Consider the following 21,740-nt stretch of genomic DNA (forward strand, 5'->3'; position numbering starts at 1 on the left):
CCACACCTGGAGTACCGTGTACAGTTTTGGTCTACGTATTTAAGGAAGGATATACTTACATTGGAGGCTGTTCGGAGAAGGTTCACTCGGTTGATTCCGGAGATGAGGGGGTTGAGTTATGAGGATAGGTTTGAGTAGGTTGGATCTGTACACATTGGAGATCAGAAGAATGAGAGGTGATCTTATTGAAACTTATAAAATAATAAGGGGGCTTGACAAGGTGGATGCAGAGAGGATATTTCCACATGGGGCAACTAAAACTAGGTTACATAGTCTTAAAATAAGGGGCCGCCCATTTAAAATTGGGATGAAGAGGAATTTCTTCTCTCAGAGCGTTGTAGATCTATGGAATTATCTGCCCCAGACAACTGTGAAGGCTGTGTCATTGAATATATTTAAGGCGGAGATAGACAGATTTTGATCGATAAGGGAGTAAATGGTTATGGGGAGGGAGCAGGGAAGTGGAGCTGAGTCCATGATCAGATCAGCCATGATCTTATTGAATGGCAGAGCAGGCTCGAGGAGCTAAATGGCCTACTCCTGTTCCGATTTGTTATGTTTTTATGGCCCTGGGCTGCACGATTGCAGATAGTTCAACAGGCAAGCGAGTGATAAATGTGGGACATTGTTTCTCTCACTCTTTGACACTGATTCTCTCACTCTCTGACATTAATAATGTGTCTGTCTCTGGTACAATATCAGTGAGAGAGGAGAACTGCATCTTCTGTCTCTCTAATGGGAATTTTCAGAATAAAACGGGACTTCACAGGTCAGTCTGGAACTGATACTGTGCATGTCTTCTGTGTCTCACCGCCCTACCTCGCACTCTCCTGTCTCTCGCTCAGCCCTCTCCCCTCTCTCTGCCTCTCTGTTGCTATCCCTCTGTCTTGTACTTTTTGTGAAGGCGGGATACTGTTATTTAGCGTGATGTGGAAACACTGTTGGAAGTGCAAGACTGATAATGTCTCTGCTTCTCTCTGGTGCAATACGTGAAGGTGTGGCACTGTTACTGAGCGTATTATGGAGACACTGATACAAAGTGTAAAACTGATACTGTATCTGTCTCTGTGTCTTTTCCGCTGGTGCTGTACATTAATGTGTGGTAATATTATTGAGAGTAATATGGAGACACAGTTCGGTAGTTTAAGATTGATACTGTGTCTGTCTCTCTGTCGCTCTCTCTGATAGCCATCTCTGGGTGTTGAGTATGGGATGGATAGGGCACCAGTTACTGTTATATGTCCCTCATTTTCTGAGGAGAGAGAGACAAAGAGAGGCTGCAGGGGCGGTGAGCTCATAATTTGTATTTTCATGTTAGTCAAACATATTTCTGCATTAGAACAATAACAACTTAAAAGCAGATATGGGTTAAGCCAGCCACAGCTGTGATTGGCTCCTGCCCCTGAATCTGGGAACAGACACTGTGAGGAGCGCCGGCCTCAGAGTGTTTAACACTTACTGAGCTGGGAAACTACAACTGACCCGAGAATCGGCAGCTCAGCCGAGCGGAGAGGAAAACCTGTGCTGGGAACTGTAAATCTGGGAACAGTTTGTGCTGTGAATGTGCAGATTTCAACATTGTGTGAGCGAGAGTGTGTTAAAGGGACGGGCGGGTTAGACTAATGTCACTGTGTTTGTGTGTCCGCTCTCATCGCCGGATTTCAGAGTCCCTCTTGTGTAAAATTCAAAGATTTCCCTGTCACAGGATCGCCCTGCTGCCCTGCTCAGGCCTGAAGTGGGAATGAATCAGAAAGTTTGATTTGGTTTCAAATTTCAGTCAAAAAACAGAGAAAATATCCGCGATCGGCTGAGAGAGCGCGACCAGTGCAGCAATGAAACGGGTTTAAATCGAAATTGCTGCCTTCAATTCGGATGGAACTTTCTCGGCAGCAAACATCCCGATCTTCGGGACAGAAAGAGGCCAGTCTGGGAATGTGGAGGGCCCGAGTTGAATTGGAATCGGAGAGTTAGTGAGGAGAGAGAAACACAGAGAGGCTGGAGGGGCCGAGAGCTGACAGCAGGATGTCTCCACCCCGTCCGCTCGCTGCCTTTAAGTTGCTCTGTGTCGCCGCCTCTCGTTTCATTTCTGACCCAGCTCTGACTGTCAGAGAGATTTTCCAGAGTCGCGGACATGACTGATACTGCAGCCGCCGAAACGGCTCCTCCTGCCGCCGTCGCTCAAACCAAGGCTCCCAGCAAGAAGAAGAAGGCGGCTCCCCGCTCCGGGCCAGCCGGTCCCAAGTTGGGTGACCAGATCCTTAAGGTTGTGACTGATGGCAGGGATCGCAGGGGAACGTCCCTGGCCGCGATAAAGAAGGCTCTGGCGGCCAAAGGCGTCGATGTGGAGAAGCGCGGCTTCCAGATCAGGTCCAGTATCAGGAAGAATGTGAAGAATGGTTCCCTGAAGCAGATCAAGGGCACGGGCGCCTCGGGCTCATTCAAAGTCGCTAATACTGATTCCCAGGGGAAAGTGGGAAAGAAGGTGAAGAAGCCAGCAGCCAAGAAATCTCCAGCAAAGAAAGCAGCAGCCAAGAAATCTCCAGTAAAGAAAGCAGCAGCCAAGAAATCTTCATCAAAGAAAGTAGCAGCCAAGAAATCTCCAGTAAAGAAAGCAGCAACCAAGAAAACGAGCACCAAGAAGGCGCTAGCGGCAAAAAAGACAGCGAAAGGGCCGGCTGGGAAGAAGGCGGCGGCGAAGAAGCCCAAGAGCCCCAAGAAAGTGAAGGCGGCTAAAAAGGTGGAGAACCCGAGGGTCAAGGCCACGCCCAAATCAGCAAAGGTATGGAAAGCAGCGCCCAAAAAGTAAATAAAAAGGCAACTTCTAAACATTTAAACCCAAAGGCTCTTTTCAGAGCCACCCACGCCTCTCAGAAAAGAGCTGATCCCGGAATCAAATAATCCCTGTCCCGGGCTCAGATTCCAGATAGAAATCATTGAAAATGACCCCGGGATCCCTAGTGACTCGTTGGCATTGGCTGCACCCCACCGCGCCCGCAGTGTCAGCACCCACCCCTCCCGCAGTGTCTGCACCCGCCCCTCCCCCAGTGTCTTCCCCCACCCCTCCCTCAATGTCTGCACCCGCCCCTCCCCCAGTGTCTGCACCCGCCCCTCCCTCAGTGTCTGCACCCGCCCCTCCCACAGTGTCTGCACCCACCCCTTTCCCAGTGCCTACAATAAAACCCAGAATGGGATGTCCGGCCCGGGCCTCACTGTAACTGGGGTTTGAGTCCGGCTCCAGTCTCAGTTCCTGGTCATTGTCATTTCACAGATTCAGGGGGAAGAGTCTCTGAGACGGTGGGACTGGCGGCGATACCCCGCCTCACAACTCAAACCCCAAACTCCAGATTCCCCAAATCAGCTGGAATAAGGTGTTTGTAAAGTGCTGAACCTGTCTGTGAGAGGAGATGGAATAAGGTCTGAGATTGACAGGGAACGGACTATATAGGCGAGAATATTCCTGATTGTTAATTGTACCAGGACCTTATTTAACAGCTTCTGGTCCCTGGAAGCCTTGAATATGAATTTCGAGTCTGTAAGGGTTTGTGCGGAGCGCTGTGTATCGGTTGTATTGTGGAGAAAACAATTTGAAATTGACGGTTGCAGAAAGCTGGAGGTGGAGCTGGAAGATCAGAGGCGGCGCTCTGCTCTGTCTCTAAATCTTGATTCTGTCTCCTCCCCTTCCCGCCTCTCTCACTCTGCGCTTTCTCAGTCAGGTCGGGGCCAGCTCTATAAAAAAGGAGCCAGGAGGAGTTGGTTCCTCATTCAGCGACAATTTGAGCGAAGAATCATCATGTCTGGACGAGGAAAAGGAGGCAAAGGGCTGGGCAAAGGCGGAGCCAAGCGGCACCGTAAAGTGCTCCGTGATAACATCCAGGGCATCACCACACCCTCCATCCGCCGCCTGGCTCGCCGTGGCGGTGTCAAGCGGATCTCGGGCCTGATCTACGAGGAGACCCGCGGGGTACTGAAGGTTTTCCTGGAGAATGTCATCAGGGACGCCGTCACCTACACCGAGCACGCCAAGCGTAAGACGGTCACTGCCATGGATGTGGTGTACGCTCTCAAACGGCAGGGCCGCACTCTATGGATTCGGCGGCTGAACAACTCCACCCTTTCCACCCAGCACAACACAAAGGCTCTTTTAAGAGCCACCCACCGCCTCACAGAGAGAGCAGTGACCTGGGGATTGTAGTGTGGACAGTTTGGGTGGGAAATTATTTTAGTTATTTATTTCATGGAAAGTAACACGCCGAGTTACGTAGCGCCTTACACGGCCATCGGACTTCTCAAAGCCAATAAAGTACTTTTGCAGTGTAGTCGTTTTAGGAACATGGGAATTATTAAATATTTGAGAACAATCGTTTAATATGACATCGGAAACTCCGGGTGCCCCGGTCACAATCAGCGGGCGGGGATACACAGTCTCCCCTCACAGATAATCCTGTTATGTTGTGAGCTTTGTGTGACAATTGTTGAAACGGGACGGCACTGGCGGGATGGATGCGGGACTTTGTGTTTACAGGATGCAGTGACCGGGGAATTATTCCCGCCCGGTACAGACCCATCAGGGAATGGGACAGAATTCAAACCGGAATGTGAAAGAGAATGGGATCGGTGATTTATAATGGGGCACCATCGAGGTTATAAAGAGCCGAATTCTTAAATTGCTGGCGGGAAATTAGAGTTTCTTTAATCTCTGTTCGTTGAGACTCTGAAATTGGCGGGCTGTTTGAAATTGACGAACTTGTCAGTTTCATTTCAGTCAATCATGGCCCAGTTATCCCCGCCCTTCCCTTTCGCTCTCGGTGATTGATTGAAACATGATTGGAGGTCGGGTTATGACCACTCACAGCCCAGGGGCGGGCCCTGATAGACACTTTAAAAGGACCATTCCCAATCTATGTGTCCCAGATTGTGCTGAGATCCGTTCAGAAGATGGCCAGGACCAAGCAGACAGCGCGCAAATCGACCGGAGGGAAAGCTCCTCGCAAACAGCTGGCGACCAAAGCGGCCCGGAAGAGCGCTCCGGCCACGGGCGGAGTGAAGAAGCCTCATCGCTACAGACCCGGCACCGTGGCTCTGAGGGAGATCCGCCGCTACCAGAAATCCACCGAGCTGCTGATCCGCAAGCTGCCCTTCCAGCGCCTGGTGCGGGAGATCGCTCAGGACTTCAAGACCGACCTGCGCTTCCAGAGCTCGGCCGTCATGGCCCTGCAGGAGGCCAGCGAGGCTTACCTGGTGGGGCTGTTTGAGGACACCAACCTGTGCGCCATCCACGCCAAGCGAGTCACCATCATGCCCAAAGATATCCAGCTGGCCCGCCGCATCCGCGGGGAGCGGGCCTAACCTCCCCCTGCCCGGGCTCCAAGCTTTAGCACCAAGTGCAACAACGGCTCTTTTCAGAGCCACCAAATCAGCAAAGGAAAGGGCTGCGACCGGCTCCACGCAAACTGTCCTGTGTACACCCCGTGCACGTCTTGTAGTGTTACTGTAATGGGGGATTTATGTAGTGCAGGCGGTGATTATCTGACGGTGCGACTTTGATCCAGGTTTCAAGGCGAGTCAGATGCCCAGTATACCGACTGCACCCGCCCAATGTGGGGCGCTAACTATAAGTGGGTGATCTGATAGTGAATTGATCGCACTGCACAGACCGGAATAGATTCCAGAGAGGGGACGAGCTGTCTCTAATCTGTATCTCACCTTTAACTCGGCTCTTAATGCGGGCACAGGTCGGATACTATTTGGGATATTTTAAATTAGCCATGAGCTGGAATTCCTTCCTTCTGTACGCAAATTTAAAAAAAGGATAAAAGTCCTCATGGATCAATGTGTTCAGAATGCATATATTTCTCCCCATGGGGTTATTGGCAGTGAGCCCATCAACCGCTCATTCCTTTATACTCGGCTTTTATCATCCGGTTCATATTCGACTGTCCCAACATGTTCAATGATTAGCGGTCTCACGTTCAGCTTCCGTCTGTTTTGTATAAAATTAGATCAGGGACAATTGTGTGCAACAGAACAGAAAGCAGCCCTTTCACAGATAGTGTGGGTGGCTCTGAAAAGAGCCTTTGGGTTATTCGATTAAATGCTGTCCGCTTTACTTGCCCTTGGGCGCACTGGCGGTTTTCTTGGGCAGCAGCACAGCCTGGATATTAGGCAGCACCCCGCCCTGAGCGATGGTCACCTTTCCCAGCAGCTTGTTGAGCTCCTCGTCGTTCCGGATGGCCAGCTGCAGGTGTCTGGGGATGATGCGGGTCTTCTTGTTGTCGCGGGCCGCGTTGCCGGCCAGCTCCAGGATTTCAGCGGTCAGATACTCGAGCACAGCAGCCATGTAGACCGGGGCTCCGGCACCCACACGCTCAGCGTAGTTCCCCTTTCGCAGATGCCTGTGAACACGGCCCACAGGGAACTGCAGTCCGGCCCGCGAGGAGCGAGACTTGGCCTTGGCCCGAACTTTACCGCCGGTTTTTCCTCTCCCAGACATTTCCACAATCCACACGTTCAGTGAAAGAATGAGAAACTCCTCCCACATCTGCCTTTCTTGTACCTTCTGGAGGAATGCAGCGAGCGAATTTGTGATTGGTCGCTCGGTGGTGAATTTCATTGGTCTTTCCAGGTGACCAATCACAGTCTGTTAATCCCACCAATGAAAGTAGGGCGGAAATTACTGTCTCCAACAGTCAGAATATCGATTTTTAATTCAAAAACCCCGCCAAGAAATTTTAAAATAGCGGATTATGTTAATATAAATTCAACATTAGTCAAAGATTTCCCAACACGTTTTAATTAATTTTGTCTTTTACATATTCCCCTTGCAAGTTCCAGGCTGTTACAATCAGGATTAAATTCGGGTACTATTTCAAACTGTCTAATGGGCGGGAATCAATCCCCACCGATTCTGTAACGGGACACATTCCAACTCAATCTTTGTAAAAGTTGGGTTTCACAGATTATCGATCCGGCAAAGGCGGGAGTGAGCCCAGAACTGGGAGTCCTTCTGTGAAAAGAGAAGAGGGACAGAGTATTCCAACTGCCCCGGTTCTGGTCTCTGTAAGAACTCCCATTCTGGGTTGTTACACTGCGGGGAGTGTCGGCTGAATAAACGGACTGACCCGCAACAGGAATGGAAAAATAAACTTGAAAAGGGCTTGCGAGAGAGAATGTGTGACTGAAATCTGATTCTCAGTCCCTAAACAAGCTCTTAATATAATTTTTTAATTTTTCGTTGCCAATCTTCCCAATTCTTTGTCAAATCACAAACGCCAGAGGTCACCTTGCACACATCAAGGATCACTCTGCGCCAATGCTCTTAGCCAAAAGGCCTAGAGCCACTGCACCGTTCCTGGAAGTACTGCAATACCAGGTTCGTGCCATGGAGGTGGATGGGTCAATCCACCCCACCCACCTCCTATTTCCAAAAATCATAGGAGAACCACCTTCCTGATCCAGGGAGAACCACTTTGGGGTCATGGTTACTCCCCTGTCAGGTCAGTTACGCATGATCTTAGCCAAAAGGCCGAGAAGCGCCCTAAACAAGCTCTTAATTTGGCAGGCGGTGTAAATGAACATGTCTGAGCAAAGGGAAACAGCGACCAGGGACCGTATTTGTAGTTGGCGGAAAATTCCAGCGACGCTAAGGTGGAACCGGACAGTGAAACTGATATCTGAGAATTCAAAACTAAATCTACAACTGGAAGTGTAAAAGTTCTCAAACATACTTGTTCAGGAAATAATTACAGTAAACAGAGTGTAAAGGGAGATGCGTTTGTGCAGCTCTTTCAGAGAGGTTGTGGGTGGCTCTTAAAAGAGCCGTTGTGTTTGGGGTTTGATCTGTCAGGAAGCGGGCAGTCTCACTTGGAGCTGGTGTACTTGGTCACCGCCTTTGTCCCTTCCGACACGGCGTGCTTGGCCAGCTCCCCGGGCAGCAGCAGGCGCACGGAGGTCTGGATCTCCCGGGAACTGATGGTGCGGCGCTTGTTGTAATGGGCCAGGCGGGAAGCCTCACCCGCGATGCGCTCGAAAATATCCTTCACAAACGAGTTCATGATGCCCATGGCCTTGGAGGAGATGCCGGTGTCGGGGTGAACCTGCTTCATCACTTTGTAGATGTAGATGGCGTAACTCTCCTTCCTCGACCTTCTGCGCCTCTTGCCGCTCTTCGCTGGGGTTTTCTTGATTACTTTCTTGGCGCCTTTCTTGGCGGGACCTGTTTTCTTTTCGTCAGCCATCGTCTCGTTCAGTCAGGCGCAGATTTGGGGAAATTCTGCTCCGAGCCCGCATTATATCGGCAGCCCCACACTCCGCCCACAGCCCTATGCTAATGAGGGATGGGTGAAGGCAATGGTTGTGATTGGCTTGTCAATAGCCATTGTTCTATATCTCTCTGATTGGATGTTTAAAGAGACCAATCAAATTTGTGCTCGCCACAATCTAAAATTCTTGAATGAGGTCATGTGTTGCAACACCTCCTGATTTATACTCTGTTCTTTGTGTTTCTGTTTTGCTTTCAGGCAAAAATCTTATGAGGAAGGTTCATAAATCTTTTAGTATATATTCAATAATCTGAACAGCAAACTCGCTGCTCTGTTTATCGATCTAGATTTTTACATGTTCAACAGACATTGAACGGTTTATAACCGAGATTGACTGAGGGTGACTTCTGGTCAGGAATCTCCCAGTTTATCAACCGTAGGGATTTAATATCAAGTAGAGAAATAGTGACCTGGATTTATATTGCGCCTTTCACGACCATCGGACTTCTGAACGTGCTTCGCAGCCAATGAAGTGCTTTTTGAAGTGTAGACACTGTAGTAATGTCGGAACGGCGGCAGACATTTCGCGCACAACAAGCTCCCACAAACAGCAATGTGTAATGACCAGATAATCCATTGTGTTGTGTTGATCGAGGGCTAAGTATTGGCCAGGATACCGGGCATAATTGACCTGCTCTTCTTCAAAATAGTGGCCGTGGGATCTATTACATCCACCTGAGAGAGCGACGGACCTCGGTTTAACGTCTCTTACTATCGATGGCACCTCCAACAGTGCAGCACTCCCTCATCACTGCACTGGTGTGTCAGCCTAGATTTTTGTGCTCAAGTCCCTGGAGTGGGATTTGAACCCACAACCTTCTGACTCAGAAGCGAGGGTGCTACCAACTGAAGCACAGCTGATAAGATTGTGATCAATAGATCAGTTTCTTCAGACAGTAACCAGCCCTTTCACAGATAGTGCGTGGCTCTGAAAAGAACCAAAGTGGTATTAGATTAAATCTTGTCCATTTTACTTGCTCTTGCTGGGCCCAGCATTGGATTTCTTTGTCAGGAGCACCGCGTGGATTTTTGGCTGTTCAACCATGATCCTATTGAATTGTGGAGCAGGCTCGAGGGGCCTTATGGCCTTCTCCCATTTCTTACAGCTGAATTTGATTACACCATTGTGTTAAGTGATTAAATATTTATTTAGACGTGCAGGTCAAGGAATTTCTCAAACGTAAGGGCTATTTACTTGACACAGCTCGACAAAGGCGCACCTAACTTTGATAAACATATTTGGAAATATGATTTATGTGAGTGTTGTTTTTTCTTCAGTTTCTGCTCGGCGAATTTGGGTTTCATTATACACCTGTCAGCTTCGAGTATGTGAGTGTGATTTTCACAATATCTCGCTGTCTCTGGGATGTGTGTGTGGGTTTTATCCTGTACCTGGTCAGTTTCTGTTATGCAAATGCATGTTTTACTCTCTACTTGTCAGTTTCTGTTATGAGTGTGTTTTATTCTGTCCCTGACAGTCACTGATATGTGAGTGTGGGTTTTATGATGTATTGTTCAGACTTTGAGATGTGAGTGTGAATTTTACTTTATATGAATGAAACAACTGACTTTATTTAAAAGAGAAAGACTAGTAAATGTTATTGAGTGGAATCTGAGTGTCCTTGTACATGAATCACAGAAAGTTAACATGCAGTTACAGCAAACAATTAGGAAGATAAATGGTATGTTAGCCCTTAATGCAAATGGGTTGGAGTATAAGAGTAAGGTAGCGTTGGTACAATAATATCGAACTGAGATTGGGAGAAATTTCTTCACTCAGAGGGTTGTGAATCACTGGAGTTGGGATTTTAACCTGCATCTGTCAGTTTCCTGTACGTGAATCGTGGTGTTTTCTGTTTTTTTTTGTCATTAATTTGTGGAGATTTACTTGGAGCGAGTGTGCTTGGCCAACTCCCTGGGTAGTACCAGACTCATGGCCGTCGAGATGTGTGGACACAATCTGTACACTCCGAACTGTTAGAGGTTGCTGCCATCTCCTGGCTGAAAGCGAGTGCTGCAACAAGTGACAATCATTCAGCAGAACCCATTTTAAATTCCACAGATCGCTCAGAACCATGTTTATGTTCAGCTTAAACTATTGCAAAGTATTTTATTGGTCCGGCTGAAAACTCCAAACAACCATTAAGAGCAGGTGGAGGCGCTCACCCGATTGTAGTGTGAACAGTGGGTTAATCACTGAGTGTGGGATAGACATTGCTGGGCAATTCATTTCAACCAAACGTGTCTTTGCAGAGACGTCTACAGTGCTGGGGTTAATCATTGAGTGTGGGACAGACACTGCCTCTGTCACTCAGCTACTGTGTGCTAATGTGGGATTCACTGGTCAGTGTAGGATAGATACTGTATCTGTCACTGTCTGGTATAGTGTGTCAGTGTGGGATTGACTGGGAGTATAGTAAAGACACTGTATCTGTCACTCTCTGGTACAGTGTGTCAGTGTGGGATTGACTGGGAGTATAGTAAAGACACTGTATCTGTCACTGTCTGGTACAGTGTGTCAGTGTGGGATTGACTGGGAGTATAGTAAAGACACTGTATCTGTCACTGTCTGGTACAGTGTGTCAGTGTGGGATTGACTGGGAGTATAGTAAAGACACTATCTGTCACTGTCTGGTACAGTGTGTCAGTGTGGGATTGACTGGGAGTATAGTAAAGACACTATCTGTCACTCTCTGGTACAGTGTGTCAGTGTGGGATTGACTGGGGAGTATAGTAAAGACACTATCGGTCACTGTCTGGTACAGTGTGTCAGTGTGGGATTGACTGGGAGTATAGTAAAGACACTATCTGTCACTCTCTGGTACAGTGTGTCAGTGTGGGATTGACTGGGAGTATAGTAAAGACACTGTATCTGTCACTGTCTGGTACAGTGTGTCAGTGTGGGATTGACTGGGAGTATAGTAAAGACACTATCTGTCACTGTCTGGTACAGTGTGTCAGTGTGGGATTGACTGGGAGTATAGTAAAGACACTGTATCTGTCACTGTCTGGTACAGTGTGTCAGTGTGGGATTAACAGGCACGTGTAAAAACAGAAAGCGATGCTTTCCCGCTTGATGCGTGTGATGGTGGTAGAGTGGTGAGCACAGCTGCCTTCCAAGCTAGTTGATCTGGGTTCAATTCATGGCCGTAGGATCCAGTCAAAATTTAATCCACTTTCTGTTTGGGATATATAAGTGAGTGTTTTAATCAATACCTGTGAATTTCTCGTTTGTGAATGTGGATTTTAATCTTTACACACATTCTCTGATTATTGTGGGGGGTTTCTATGTACTGTATTGGAACCGGGTTTGTGATTATGGACTTTATTCTGTATCAGCCCACCTCTGGTATGTGATTATGACTTTTACTCTGTATCTGTCAGTGTTTGATATGACAGTGTGTTTGATTCCATACCAGTCCTGCTCCTATTTTTTATGTTCTTATTTTTATTATGATATACAAGTAGAAAAGCAAAATACTGTGGATGCTGGAATTGGAAATAAAAACAGAAAATGCTGGAAATTTCAGCAGGTCAGGCAGCATCTGTGGGGAGAGAGAGAGAGAGAGAGAGAGAGAGTTAACGTTTCAGTTCGATGACAAAGGCTCATACACCTGAAACATTAACTCTGTTCCTCTTGCCACTTTTATTGATATGGAAAAGAGGGGAGTACTCTGTATCTGTCATTTTCAGCTTTGCGATGGTAGGTTTTAGTCTGTTTCTCTCAGTCCCTGGTACGTGAGCGTCGCTCTGTATCTATTGGTGCCTGGTATGTGCGTGTGGACTTTACTCTGTATCTGGCAGTGTCTGTTATGGGAATCTGGATTTTATTCTGTACTTGTCATCTTCTGATTTATTAGTGTGGGTCTTATCCTATAACTGCCAGTTTCTACCTAATTCAGAGATGGTTTTCCTTTGAATCTGTCAGTCTCTGGTATGGGAGTATGTATCTATCTATGTGCCTGTCAATCCCTGGTATGGAAGTATGTATCTATCGGTGTGCCTGTCAGTCTCTAGTATGGGGGTATGTATCTATCTGTGCTGTCCGTGTCGAGTATGGGAGTATGTTACTATCTCTGTGTCTGTCAGTGTCTGGTATGGGAGTATGTATCTATCTCTGTGCCTGTCAGTCCCTGGTATGGGAGTACGTATCTATCTGTGTGCATTCAGTGACTGGTATGGGAGTAATATCTATCTGTGTGCCTGTCAGTCTCTGCTTTGGGAGTATGTATCCATCTCTGTGCCTGCCATTCTCTGGTATGGAAGTATGTATCTATCTCTGTCCCTTTCAGTCACTGGTGTGTGAGTATGTATCTATCTCTGTCCCTGTCAGTGTCAGGTACAGGAGTATGTATCTTTCTCTGTGTCAGTTAGTGTCTGCTAAGGGTGTTTCCATCTGTGTGCCGGTCAATATCTGGTATGGGAGTACGTATCTATCTCTGTACCTGTCGATCGCTGGTGTGGGACTATGTATCTTTCTGTCCCTGTCAGTGTCTGCTATGGGAGTATGTATCGATCCGTGCAGTCCGTGTCTGTTATGGGAGTCATCATCGTCATAGGCAGTCCCTCGAGTCGAGGATGACTTGCTTCCATGCCAAAAAGTTCACAGGTGTTTCAATGAAGGACCTAATATTCCAGGTCCCGAACTACATGTTAAAGGGTGAAAGGTACCTGTGCGTCGATTTTTTTTTACATGTGGTGGCAGTTGCACACCAGCCACCACACGGACTTGACAGAGCTAGGTCTTGGTCCAGTGGCAAGGGTTATCCAAGACGACTGGAGACCAGCTCTGCGGCACTGACCTAGTGCGCACACATATCGCAGTGTGGGCTGGTCCATGCTGCCCCTGGGCCCTCGCCTCTCCTGGGCCCCGAACTCAAGCCTCTCCTTGGCCCTGATCTACCCATCTGGTACTCCCATCTGTATCTATCTGTGTACCTGTCAGTCTCTGGTATGGGAGTATGTATCCATTTCTGCCTGTCCCACTCAGTGTCAAGTACGGGAGTATGTATCGATCCATGCTGTCCGTGTTTGGTATGGGAGTATGTATCTATCTCTGTCCCTGTCCGTCTCTGGTATGGGAGTATGTATCTATCTCTGTCCCTGTCAGTGTCAGTGTCTGGCACGGGAGTATGTATCTATTTTTGTGCCTGTCGGTCGCTGGTGTGGGAGCATGTATCTATCTCTGTGCCAGTTAGTGTCTGGTAAGGATGTTTCCATCTGTGTGCCTGTCAGTCTCTGGTATCGGAGTATGTATCTATCTCTGTCTCTGTCACTCTCTGGTATGGAGTATGTATCTATCACTGTGCCTGTCAGTCTCTGGTGTGGGAGTATGTATCTTTCTGTGCCTGTCATTCACTGGTCTGGGAGTATGTATCTATCGCTGTCCCTGTCAGTCTCTGGTATAGGAGTATGTATCTATCTGTGCCTGTCAGTCTCTGGTATGGGAGTAAGTATCTATCTCTGTTCTGTCACCCTCTGGTATGGGACTATGTATCTCTGTCTCTGCCACTCTCTGGTATGGAGTATGTATCCAACTCTGTGCCTATCAGTGCTTGGAATGGAAGTATATATCTATCTCTGTGCCTGTCAGTCTCTGGTATGGAAGTATTTATCTATCTCTGTGCCTGTCAGTCTCTGGTATGGAAGTATGTATCTATCTCTGTGCCTGTCAGTCTCTGGTATGGGAGTATGTATCTATCTGTGCCAGTCAATCTCTGGTATGGGAGCACCTATTTATGTCTGTACCTGTCAGACGCTGGTATGGGCGTATGTATCCACCTCTGCCCGTCAGTCTCTGGTATGGGAGAACGTATCAGTCTGTGCCTGTCAGTGTCGGGTATTTGAGTATGTATCTATCTGTGCCTGTCAGTCTCTGGTATGGAAGTATGCATCTATCTCTGTGCCTGTCAGTCTCTGGTATGGGAGCATGTATCTATCTCTGTGCCTGTCAGTCACTGGTGTGGGAATATGTGTCTTTCTGTGCCTGTCACTGTCTGGTATGGAAGTATGTATCTATCTCTGTGCCCGTCAGTCTCGGGTATGGGAGCATGTATCAATCTGTGTGCTGTCAGTCTCTGGAATGGGAGTATGTATCTATCTCTGTGCCGGGTGTGGGAGTATGTATCTATCTCTGTGCTGTCAGTCTCTGGTGTGGGAGTGTGTATCTATCTGTGTGCTTGTCAGTTTCTGGTATGGGAGCATGTATCTAACTCTGTGCCCGTCAGTCTCTGGTCTGCGAGTATGTATCTATCTGTGTGCAAGTCAGTTTCTGGTATGGGAGTATGTATCTATCTCTGTGCCTGTCAATCTCGGGTATGGGATTATGTATCTATCTGTGTGCATGTCAGTGTCCGGTACAGAAGTTTGTATCTATCTTTCTGCTTGTCAGTCGCTGGTATGGGTGTATGTATATATGTGTGTGCCTGTCACTGTCTGGTATGGGAGTATCCCTGTGCCGGGTGTGGGAGTATGTATCTATCTCTGTGCGGTCAGTCTCTGGTCTGGGAGTATGTATCTATCTGTGTGCAAGTCAGTCTCTGGTATGGGAGTATGTATCTATCTCTGTGCCCGTCAGTGTCCGGTATACAATTATGTAACTACCTCTGTGCTGTCAATCTCTGGTGTGGGAGTATGTATATATGTGTGTGCCTGTCACTGTCTGGTGTGGGAGTATCTCTGTGCCGGGTGTGGGAGTATGTATCTATCTCTGTGCGGTCAGTCTCTGGTCTGGGAGTATGTTTCTATCTGTGTGCAAGTCAGTCTCTGGTATGGGAGTATGTATCTATCTCTGTGCCCGTCAGTGTCCGGTATACAATTATGTAACTACCTCTGTGATGCCAATCTCTGGTGTGGGAGTATGTATCTATCTCTGTGCCTATAATTCTCTGGTATCGGAGTCTGTATCTATCTGTGCTGTCAGTTTCTGGTATGGGCGTATGTATCAATCTCTGCACCTGTCAGTCTCTGGTATGGGAGTATGTATCTATCTCTGTCCCAGTCAATCTCTGGTATGGCTGTATATATATATATACATATGTGTGTGCCTGTCACTGTCTGGTATGGAAGTATGTATCTAACTCTGTGCAAGTCAGACTCTGGTATGGGAGTATGTATCTATCTCTATGCTGTCAGTTTCTGTTTTTTCTGGAATTTTTTGATGATATAACGAGCATGGTGGATAGAGGTGTACCGATGGATGTGGTGTATTTAGATTTCCAAAAGGCATTTGATAAGGTGCCACACAAAAGGTTACTGCAGAAGATAGAGGTACGCGGAGTCAGAGGAAATGTATTAGCATGGATAGAGAATTGTCTGACGAACAGAAAGCAGAGAGTCGGGATAAATGGGTCCTTTTCGGGTTGGAAATCGGTAGTTAGTGGTGTGCCACAGGGATCGGTGCTGGGACCACAACTGTTTACAATATACATAGATGACCTGGAAGAGGGGACAGAGTGTTGTGTAACAAAATTTGCAGATGACACAAAGATTAGTGGGAAAGCGGGTTGTGGAGAGGACACAGAGAGGCTGCAAAGAGATTTAGATAGGTTAAGCGAATGGGCTAAGGTTTGGCAGATGGAATACAATGTCGGAAAGTGTGAGGTCATCCACCTTGGGGAAAAAAAACAGTAAAAGGGAATATTATTTCAATGGGGAGAAATTACAACATGCTGAGATGCAGAGGGACCTGGGGTTCCTTGTGCATGAATCCCAAAAAGTTAGTTTGCAGGTGCAGCAGGTTATCAGGAAGGCGAATGGAATGTTGGCCTTCATTGCGAGAGGGATGGAGTACAAAAGCAGGGAGGTCCTGCTACAACTGTATAGGGTATTGGTAAGGCCGCACCTGGAGTACTGCGTGCAGTTTTGGTCCCCTACTTAAGGAAGGATATACTGGCTTAGGAGCGGGTACAGAGACGATTCACTAGGCTGATTCCGGAGATGTGGGGGTTACTTTATGATGATAGATTGAGTAGACTGGGTCTTTACTCGTTGGAGTTCAGAAGGATGAGGGGTGATCTTATAGAAACATTAAAAATAATGAAAGGGATAGACAAGATAGAGGCGGAGAGGTTGTTTCCACTGGTCGGGGAGACTAGAACTTGGGGGCGCAGCCTCAAAATACGGGGGAGCCAATTTAAAACCGAGTTGAGAAGGAATTTCTTCTCCCAGAGGGTTGTGAATCTGTGGAATTCTCTGCCCAAGGAAGCAGTTGAGGCTAGCTCATTGCATGTATTCAAGTCACAGATAGATAGATTTTTAACCAATAAGGGAATTAAGGGTTTCGGGGAGCGGGTGTGTAAGTGGAGCTGAGTCCACGGCCAGATCAGCCATGATCTTATTGATTGGCGGAGCAGGCTCAAGGGGCTAGATGGCCGACTCCTGTTCCTAATTCTTAAGTATTGGTCTGGGAGAATGCATCCATCTGTGTGCCTGTCAGTCTCTGGTATGGGAGTTTGCATCTATCTGTGCTGTCAGTCTCTGGTATGGGAGTATGTATCTATCTGTGCCTGTCACTGTCTGATATGGGAGTATGTATCTATCTCTGTGCCCGGTGTGGGATTATGTATCTATCTCTGTGCTGTCAGTCTGTGGTATGGGAGTATGTATCTATCTGTGTGCCTGTCAGTGACCGGTATAGAAGTATGTATCTATCTCTGTGCTCGTCAGTGTCTGGTCTGGAAGTATATATCTATCTCTGTCCCTGTCAGTCTCTGGTATGGGATTATGTATCTATCTGTGTGCCTGTCCGTCTCTGGTATGGGAGTATTTATCTATCTGTGTGCAAGTCAGTCTCTGATATGGGAGTATGTATCTATCTTTGTTCCTGTCAGTCTTTGGTATAGAAACATAGAAAATAGGTGCAGGAGTAGGCCATTCAGCCCTTCGAGCCTGCACCGCCATTCAATGACTTCATGGCTGAACATGCAACTTCAGTACCCCATTCCTGCTTTCTCGCCATACCCCTTGATCCCCCTCGTAGTAAGGACTACATCTAAATCCTTTTTGAATATATTTAGTGAATTGGCCTCAACAACTTTCTGTGGTAGAGAATTCCACAGGTTCACCACTCTCTGGGTGAAGAAGTTTCTCCTCATCTCAGTCCTAAATGGCTTACCCCTTATCCTTGGACTGTGTCCCCTGGTTCTGGACTTCCCCAACATTGGGAACCTTCTTCCTGCATCTACCCTGTCTAAACCCATCAGAATTTTAAACGTTTCTATGAGGTCCCCTCTCATTCTTCTGAACTCCAGTGAATACAAGCCCAGTTGATCCAGTCTTTCTTGATAGGTCAGTCCCGCCATCCCGGGAATCAGTCTGGTGAACCTTCGCTGCACTCCCTCAATAGCAAGAATGTCCTTCCTCAAGTTAGGAGACCAAAACTGTATGCAATACTCCAGGTGTGGCCTCACCAAGGCCCTGTACAACTGTAGCAATACCTCCCTGCCCCTGAACTCAAATCCCCTCGCTATGAAGGCCAACATGTCATTTGCTTTCTTAACCGCCTGCTGTACCTGCATGCCAACCTTCAATGACTGATGTACCATGACACCCAGGTCTCGTTGCACATCCCCTTTTCCTAGTCTGTCACCATTCAGGTAATATTCTGCCTTCCTGTTTTTGCCACCAAAGTGGATAACATCACATTTATCCACATTATACTGCATCTGCCATGCATTTGCCCACTCACCTAACCTGTCCAAGTCACCCTGCAGTCTCTTAGCTTCCTCCTCACAGCTCACACTGCCACCCAGCTTAGTGTCATCTGCAAATGTAGGGATATTACATTCAATTCCTTTGTCTAAATCATGAATGTATATTGTAAATAGCTGGGGTCCCAGCATAGAAACATAGAAAATAGGTGCAGGAGTAGGCCATTCGGCCCTTCAAGCCTGCACCACCATTCAACAAGATCATGGCTGATCAGCCACACCAGCACCTCCCCCCCACGCCCCTTCCACAACCCCCGACCCCCCCAGCCGCATGGAACCTTCCAGCACCCCACCAGTCACTGTCTGCCGTTCTGAAAAGAACCCGTTTGTTCCTACTTTTTGCTTCCTGTCTGCCAACCAGTTCTCTATCCATGTCAATACATTACCCCCAATACCATGTGCTTTAATTTTGCACATCTCTTGTGTGGGACCTTGTCAAAAGCCTTTTGAAATTCGAAATACACCACATCCACTGGTTCTCCCTTATCCACTCTATTAGTTACATCCTCAAAAGATTCTGGAAGATTGGTCAAGCATGACTAATCTCTCCACATAATTGAAGTCTCAGGTATCATCCTGGTAAACCTCCTCTGTACCCTCTCCAACACCTTGGCATTCTTCCTAATGTGTGTTGCTCAGAATTGTACACAATACTCCAGCCTCACCACTGATATGTAATGGGTTAGCATTGAACTCCTTGTTTTTATGTGTATTGCTCCATTTACAAAGTGAAAGATCCCATACACTCTCTTAAATGTCTTATCAGCTTACCCTTCCATCTTCAAACATTTGTGGATATTCACCACCAGGTCTCTCTGCTCTTACATCCCCTCAAAATAGTACCGTCTACATTATACTGCCTCTCCATGTTGAACTTCCCAAAGTGTATCATTTCACACTGAGCTATAATAAATTGAATCTGCCATGTTTCAGTCCAGTTCACCAGTCTGTCTGTGCCTTTCTAAAGTCTGCTGCGATCCTGCTCACCATTTACTACAATCAACTTTCTTGCCCTCAGCAAACCTCGAAGGTCCACTCCCGATAGCGAAGACCAGGTCATTTAAAATATAACCAGAAAAGCAAAGGCATCAATTGTGACACCTGGTTGACCCAATGTAAACTTCTCCGCAGTTGGAGAAACATCGGTCCACCACTGCTCTCTGACCCCTGTCCCTCAGCTAATGACAGATCCAATTTACCACTGTCCCTTTAACACCATGTGCTTCAATTTTACAAACAAGTCCATTATGTGATACTTTATCAAATGGCTTTTGAAAGTCCATGTATACAACCTCTACTGCACTTTCCTCAACACTGTGATACTTAATTTACTCTAAAAACACACACGATTCAATGTGACTGTGTGTTCAGAGACAGAAACTGATCTTATTTCATGTCCCACTGCACGACCTCCTGCTGGATAATTGTGCTCGGTGGTCAGACTCTCCCAATCTCATTCCCATCATTTCCTGCCTTACCTTGTAATCTTTGTGCACTGTCTACAGGACCAGTGTGTATCTGAGTCAATGGGGCTCTCTCTGACCTTTCTCCCCAGTCCATCCCCAGGACCAGTGTGTATCTGAGTCAATGGGACTCTCTCTGACCTTTCTCCCCAGTCCATCCCCAGGACCAGGGTGTATCTGGGTCAATGGGACTCTCTCTGACCTTTCTCCCCAGTCCATCCCCAGGACCAGGGTGTATCTGGGTCAATGGGACTCTCTCTTACCTTTCGCCCCTGTCGATCTATGAAAGCTCTTTGAATCAGAAGGGTTATCTCCGGTCGGTGCTCTCACAATCCTGTGCTGGTTCACCGGCCATTGTTCCTCAGTCTACAATCCCTGTTTCCTTCCACCTGTGGAACTTTCTCAATCACTCCATCATTCACCGGAAGATCTCATAATGGCAGGGCAGAAAATGAGAAATATTGACGGTGTGCAGTGGAATGTAATGTATACTTTTCTGACGCTTAATAAAACTGAAAGTTCAGGGTTGAGTATTCTTGTTGGAGTTTGTCATTTCCCCGGCAAGCCCACGGGAGCATCACACAAATTGCCAGAGTTCTTGACAAAACTGCGGAATTTACTGTCTATTGCTTAGACAAACCGGCACTGTGTGATCTCACTGAGTCCATCCTCCCCGGATTACACACTGTCTGATCTCACTGGTTCCCCGGGTTACACACTGTCTGATCTCACTGGGCCCATCCTCCCCAGGTTACACACTGTCTGATCTCACTGGACCCATCCTTCCCGGGTTACACACTGTCTGATCTCACTGGGCCCATCCTCCCCAGGTTACACACTGTCTGATCTCACGGGCCCATCCTCCCCGGGTTACACACTGTCTGATCTGACTGGGCCCTGGAGTTACACACTGTCTGATCTCACTGGGCCCCTCGGGTTATACACTGTCTGATCTGACTGGGTCCCCGGGTTACACACAGTCTGATCTCACTGGGCCCCCGGGTTACACACTGTCTGATCTCACTGGGCCCCCGGGTTACACACTGTCTGATCTCACTGGGCCAACCCCTGGGTTACACACTGTCTGATCTCACTGGCCCCCGGGTTACACACTGTCTGATCTCACTGGCCCCCGGGTTACACACTGTCTGATCTCACTGGGCCCATCCTCCCCGGGTTACACACTGTCTGATCTGACTGGGCCCTGGGGTTATACACTGTCATGATCTCACTGGGCCCCCGGGTTACACACTGTCTGATCTCACTGGGCCCATCCTCCCCGGGTTACACACTGTCTGATCTGACTGGGCCCATACACCCCAGGTTATACACTGTCTGATCTCACTGGGCCCACCCAGGGGTTACACACTGTCTGCTCTGACTGGGTCCCCGGGTTACACACTGTCTGATCTCACTGGGCCCCCGGGTTACACACTGTCTGATCTCACTGGGCCCCCGGGTTACACACTGTCTAATTTCACTGGCCCCCGGGTTACACACTGTCTGATCTCACTGGGCCCCTGGGTTACACTGTCTGATCTCACTGTGCCCCCGGGTTACACACTGTCTGATCTCACTGGGCCCCCGGGTTACACACTGTCTGATCTCACTGGGCCCCCGGGTTACACACTGTCTGATCTCACTGGGCCCTCGGGTTACACACTGTCTGATCTCACTGGGCCCCCGGGTTACACACTGTCTGATCTCACTGGGCCCCATAGTTACACACTGTCTGATCTCACTGGGCCCCCGGGTTACACACTGTCTGATCTCACTGGGCCCCCGGGTTACACACTGTCTGATCTCACTGGGCACCGGGCTTATATACTGTCATGATCTCACTGGGCCCCCGGGTTACACACTGTCTGATCTCACTGGGCCCATCCTCCCCGGGTTACACACTGTCTGATCTGACTGGGCCCTGGGGTTACACACTGTCATGATCTCACTGGGCCCCCGGGTTACACACTGTCTGATCTCACTGGGCCCATTCTCCCCGGGTTACACACTGTCTGATCTCACTGGGCCCTGGAGTTACACACTGTCTGATCTCACTGGGCCCCTCGGGTTATACACTGTCTGATCTGACTGGGTCCCCGGGTTACACACAGTCTGATCTCACTGGGCCCCCGGGTTACACACTGTCTGATCTCACTGGGCCCCCGGGTTACACACTGTCTGATCTCACTGGGCCAACCCCTGGGTTACACACTGTCTGATCTCACTGGCCCCCGGGTTACACACTGTCT

The 21,740-nt window shown here is 48.1% G+C and overlaps 2 protein-coding genes and 1 pseudogene across 2 annotated transcripts; 1 reads left to right on the forward strand and 2 right to left on the reverse strand.

Moving 5' to 3' along the window:
- The first annotated feature begins 2,108 nt into the window (after nucleotides 1–2,108).
- LOC139248114 (histone H1-like) lies at nucleotides 2,109–2,806 on the forward strand. Its single transcript, XM_070871863.1, has one exon. The coding sequence runs from the start codon at nucleotides 2,132–2,134 to the stop codon at nucleotides 2,804–2,806; it is 675 nt and encodes a 224-aa protein (XP_070727964.1). The 5' UTR covers nucleotides 2,109–2,131.
- Nucleotides 2,807–6,103: 3,297 nt separating this feature from the next.
- LOC139248331 (histone H2A type 2-A-like) lies at nucleotides 6,104–6,490 on the reverse strand. Its single transcript, XM_070872124.1, has one exon. It carries the CDS (start codon nucleotides 6,488–6,490, stop codon nucleotides 6,104–6,106), a length of 387 nt encoding a protein of 128 aa, XP_070728225.1.
- Nucleotides 6,491–7,332: 842 nt separating this feature from the next.
- Nucleotides 7,333–7,534, reverse strand: LOC139248346 (U2 spliceosomal RNA; annotated as a pseudogene).
- Nucleotides 7,535–21,740: the final 14,206 nt, after the last annotated feature.

Source organism: Pristiophorus japonicus, unplaced genomic scaffold, assembly GCF_044704955.1.
Source record: "Pristiophorus japonicus isolate sPriJap1 unplaced genomic scaffold, sPriJap1.hap1 HAP1_SCAFFOLD_29, whole genome shotgun sequence".
Classification (NCBI taxonomy): Eukaryota; Metazoa; Chordata; class Chondrichthyes; family Pristiophoridae; genus Pristiophorus; species Pristiophorus japonicus.

Bases quoted from the DNA above. Each gene is read 5' to 3' on its own strand.
- LOC139248331 (XM_070872124.1), bottom strand. From the start codon at position 6,490: ATGTCTGGGAGAGGAAAAACCGGCGGTAAAGTTCGGGCCAAGGCCAAG.
- LOC139248114 (XM_070871863.1), top strand. From the start codon at position 2,132: ATGACTGATACTGCAGCCGCCGAAACGGCTCCTCCTGCCGCCGTCGCT.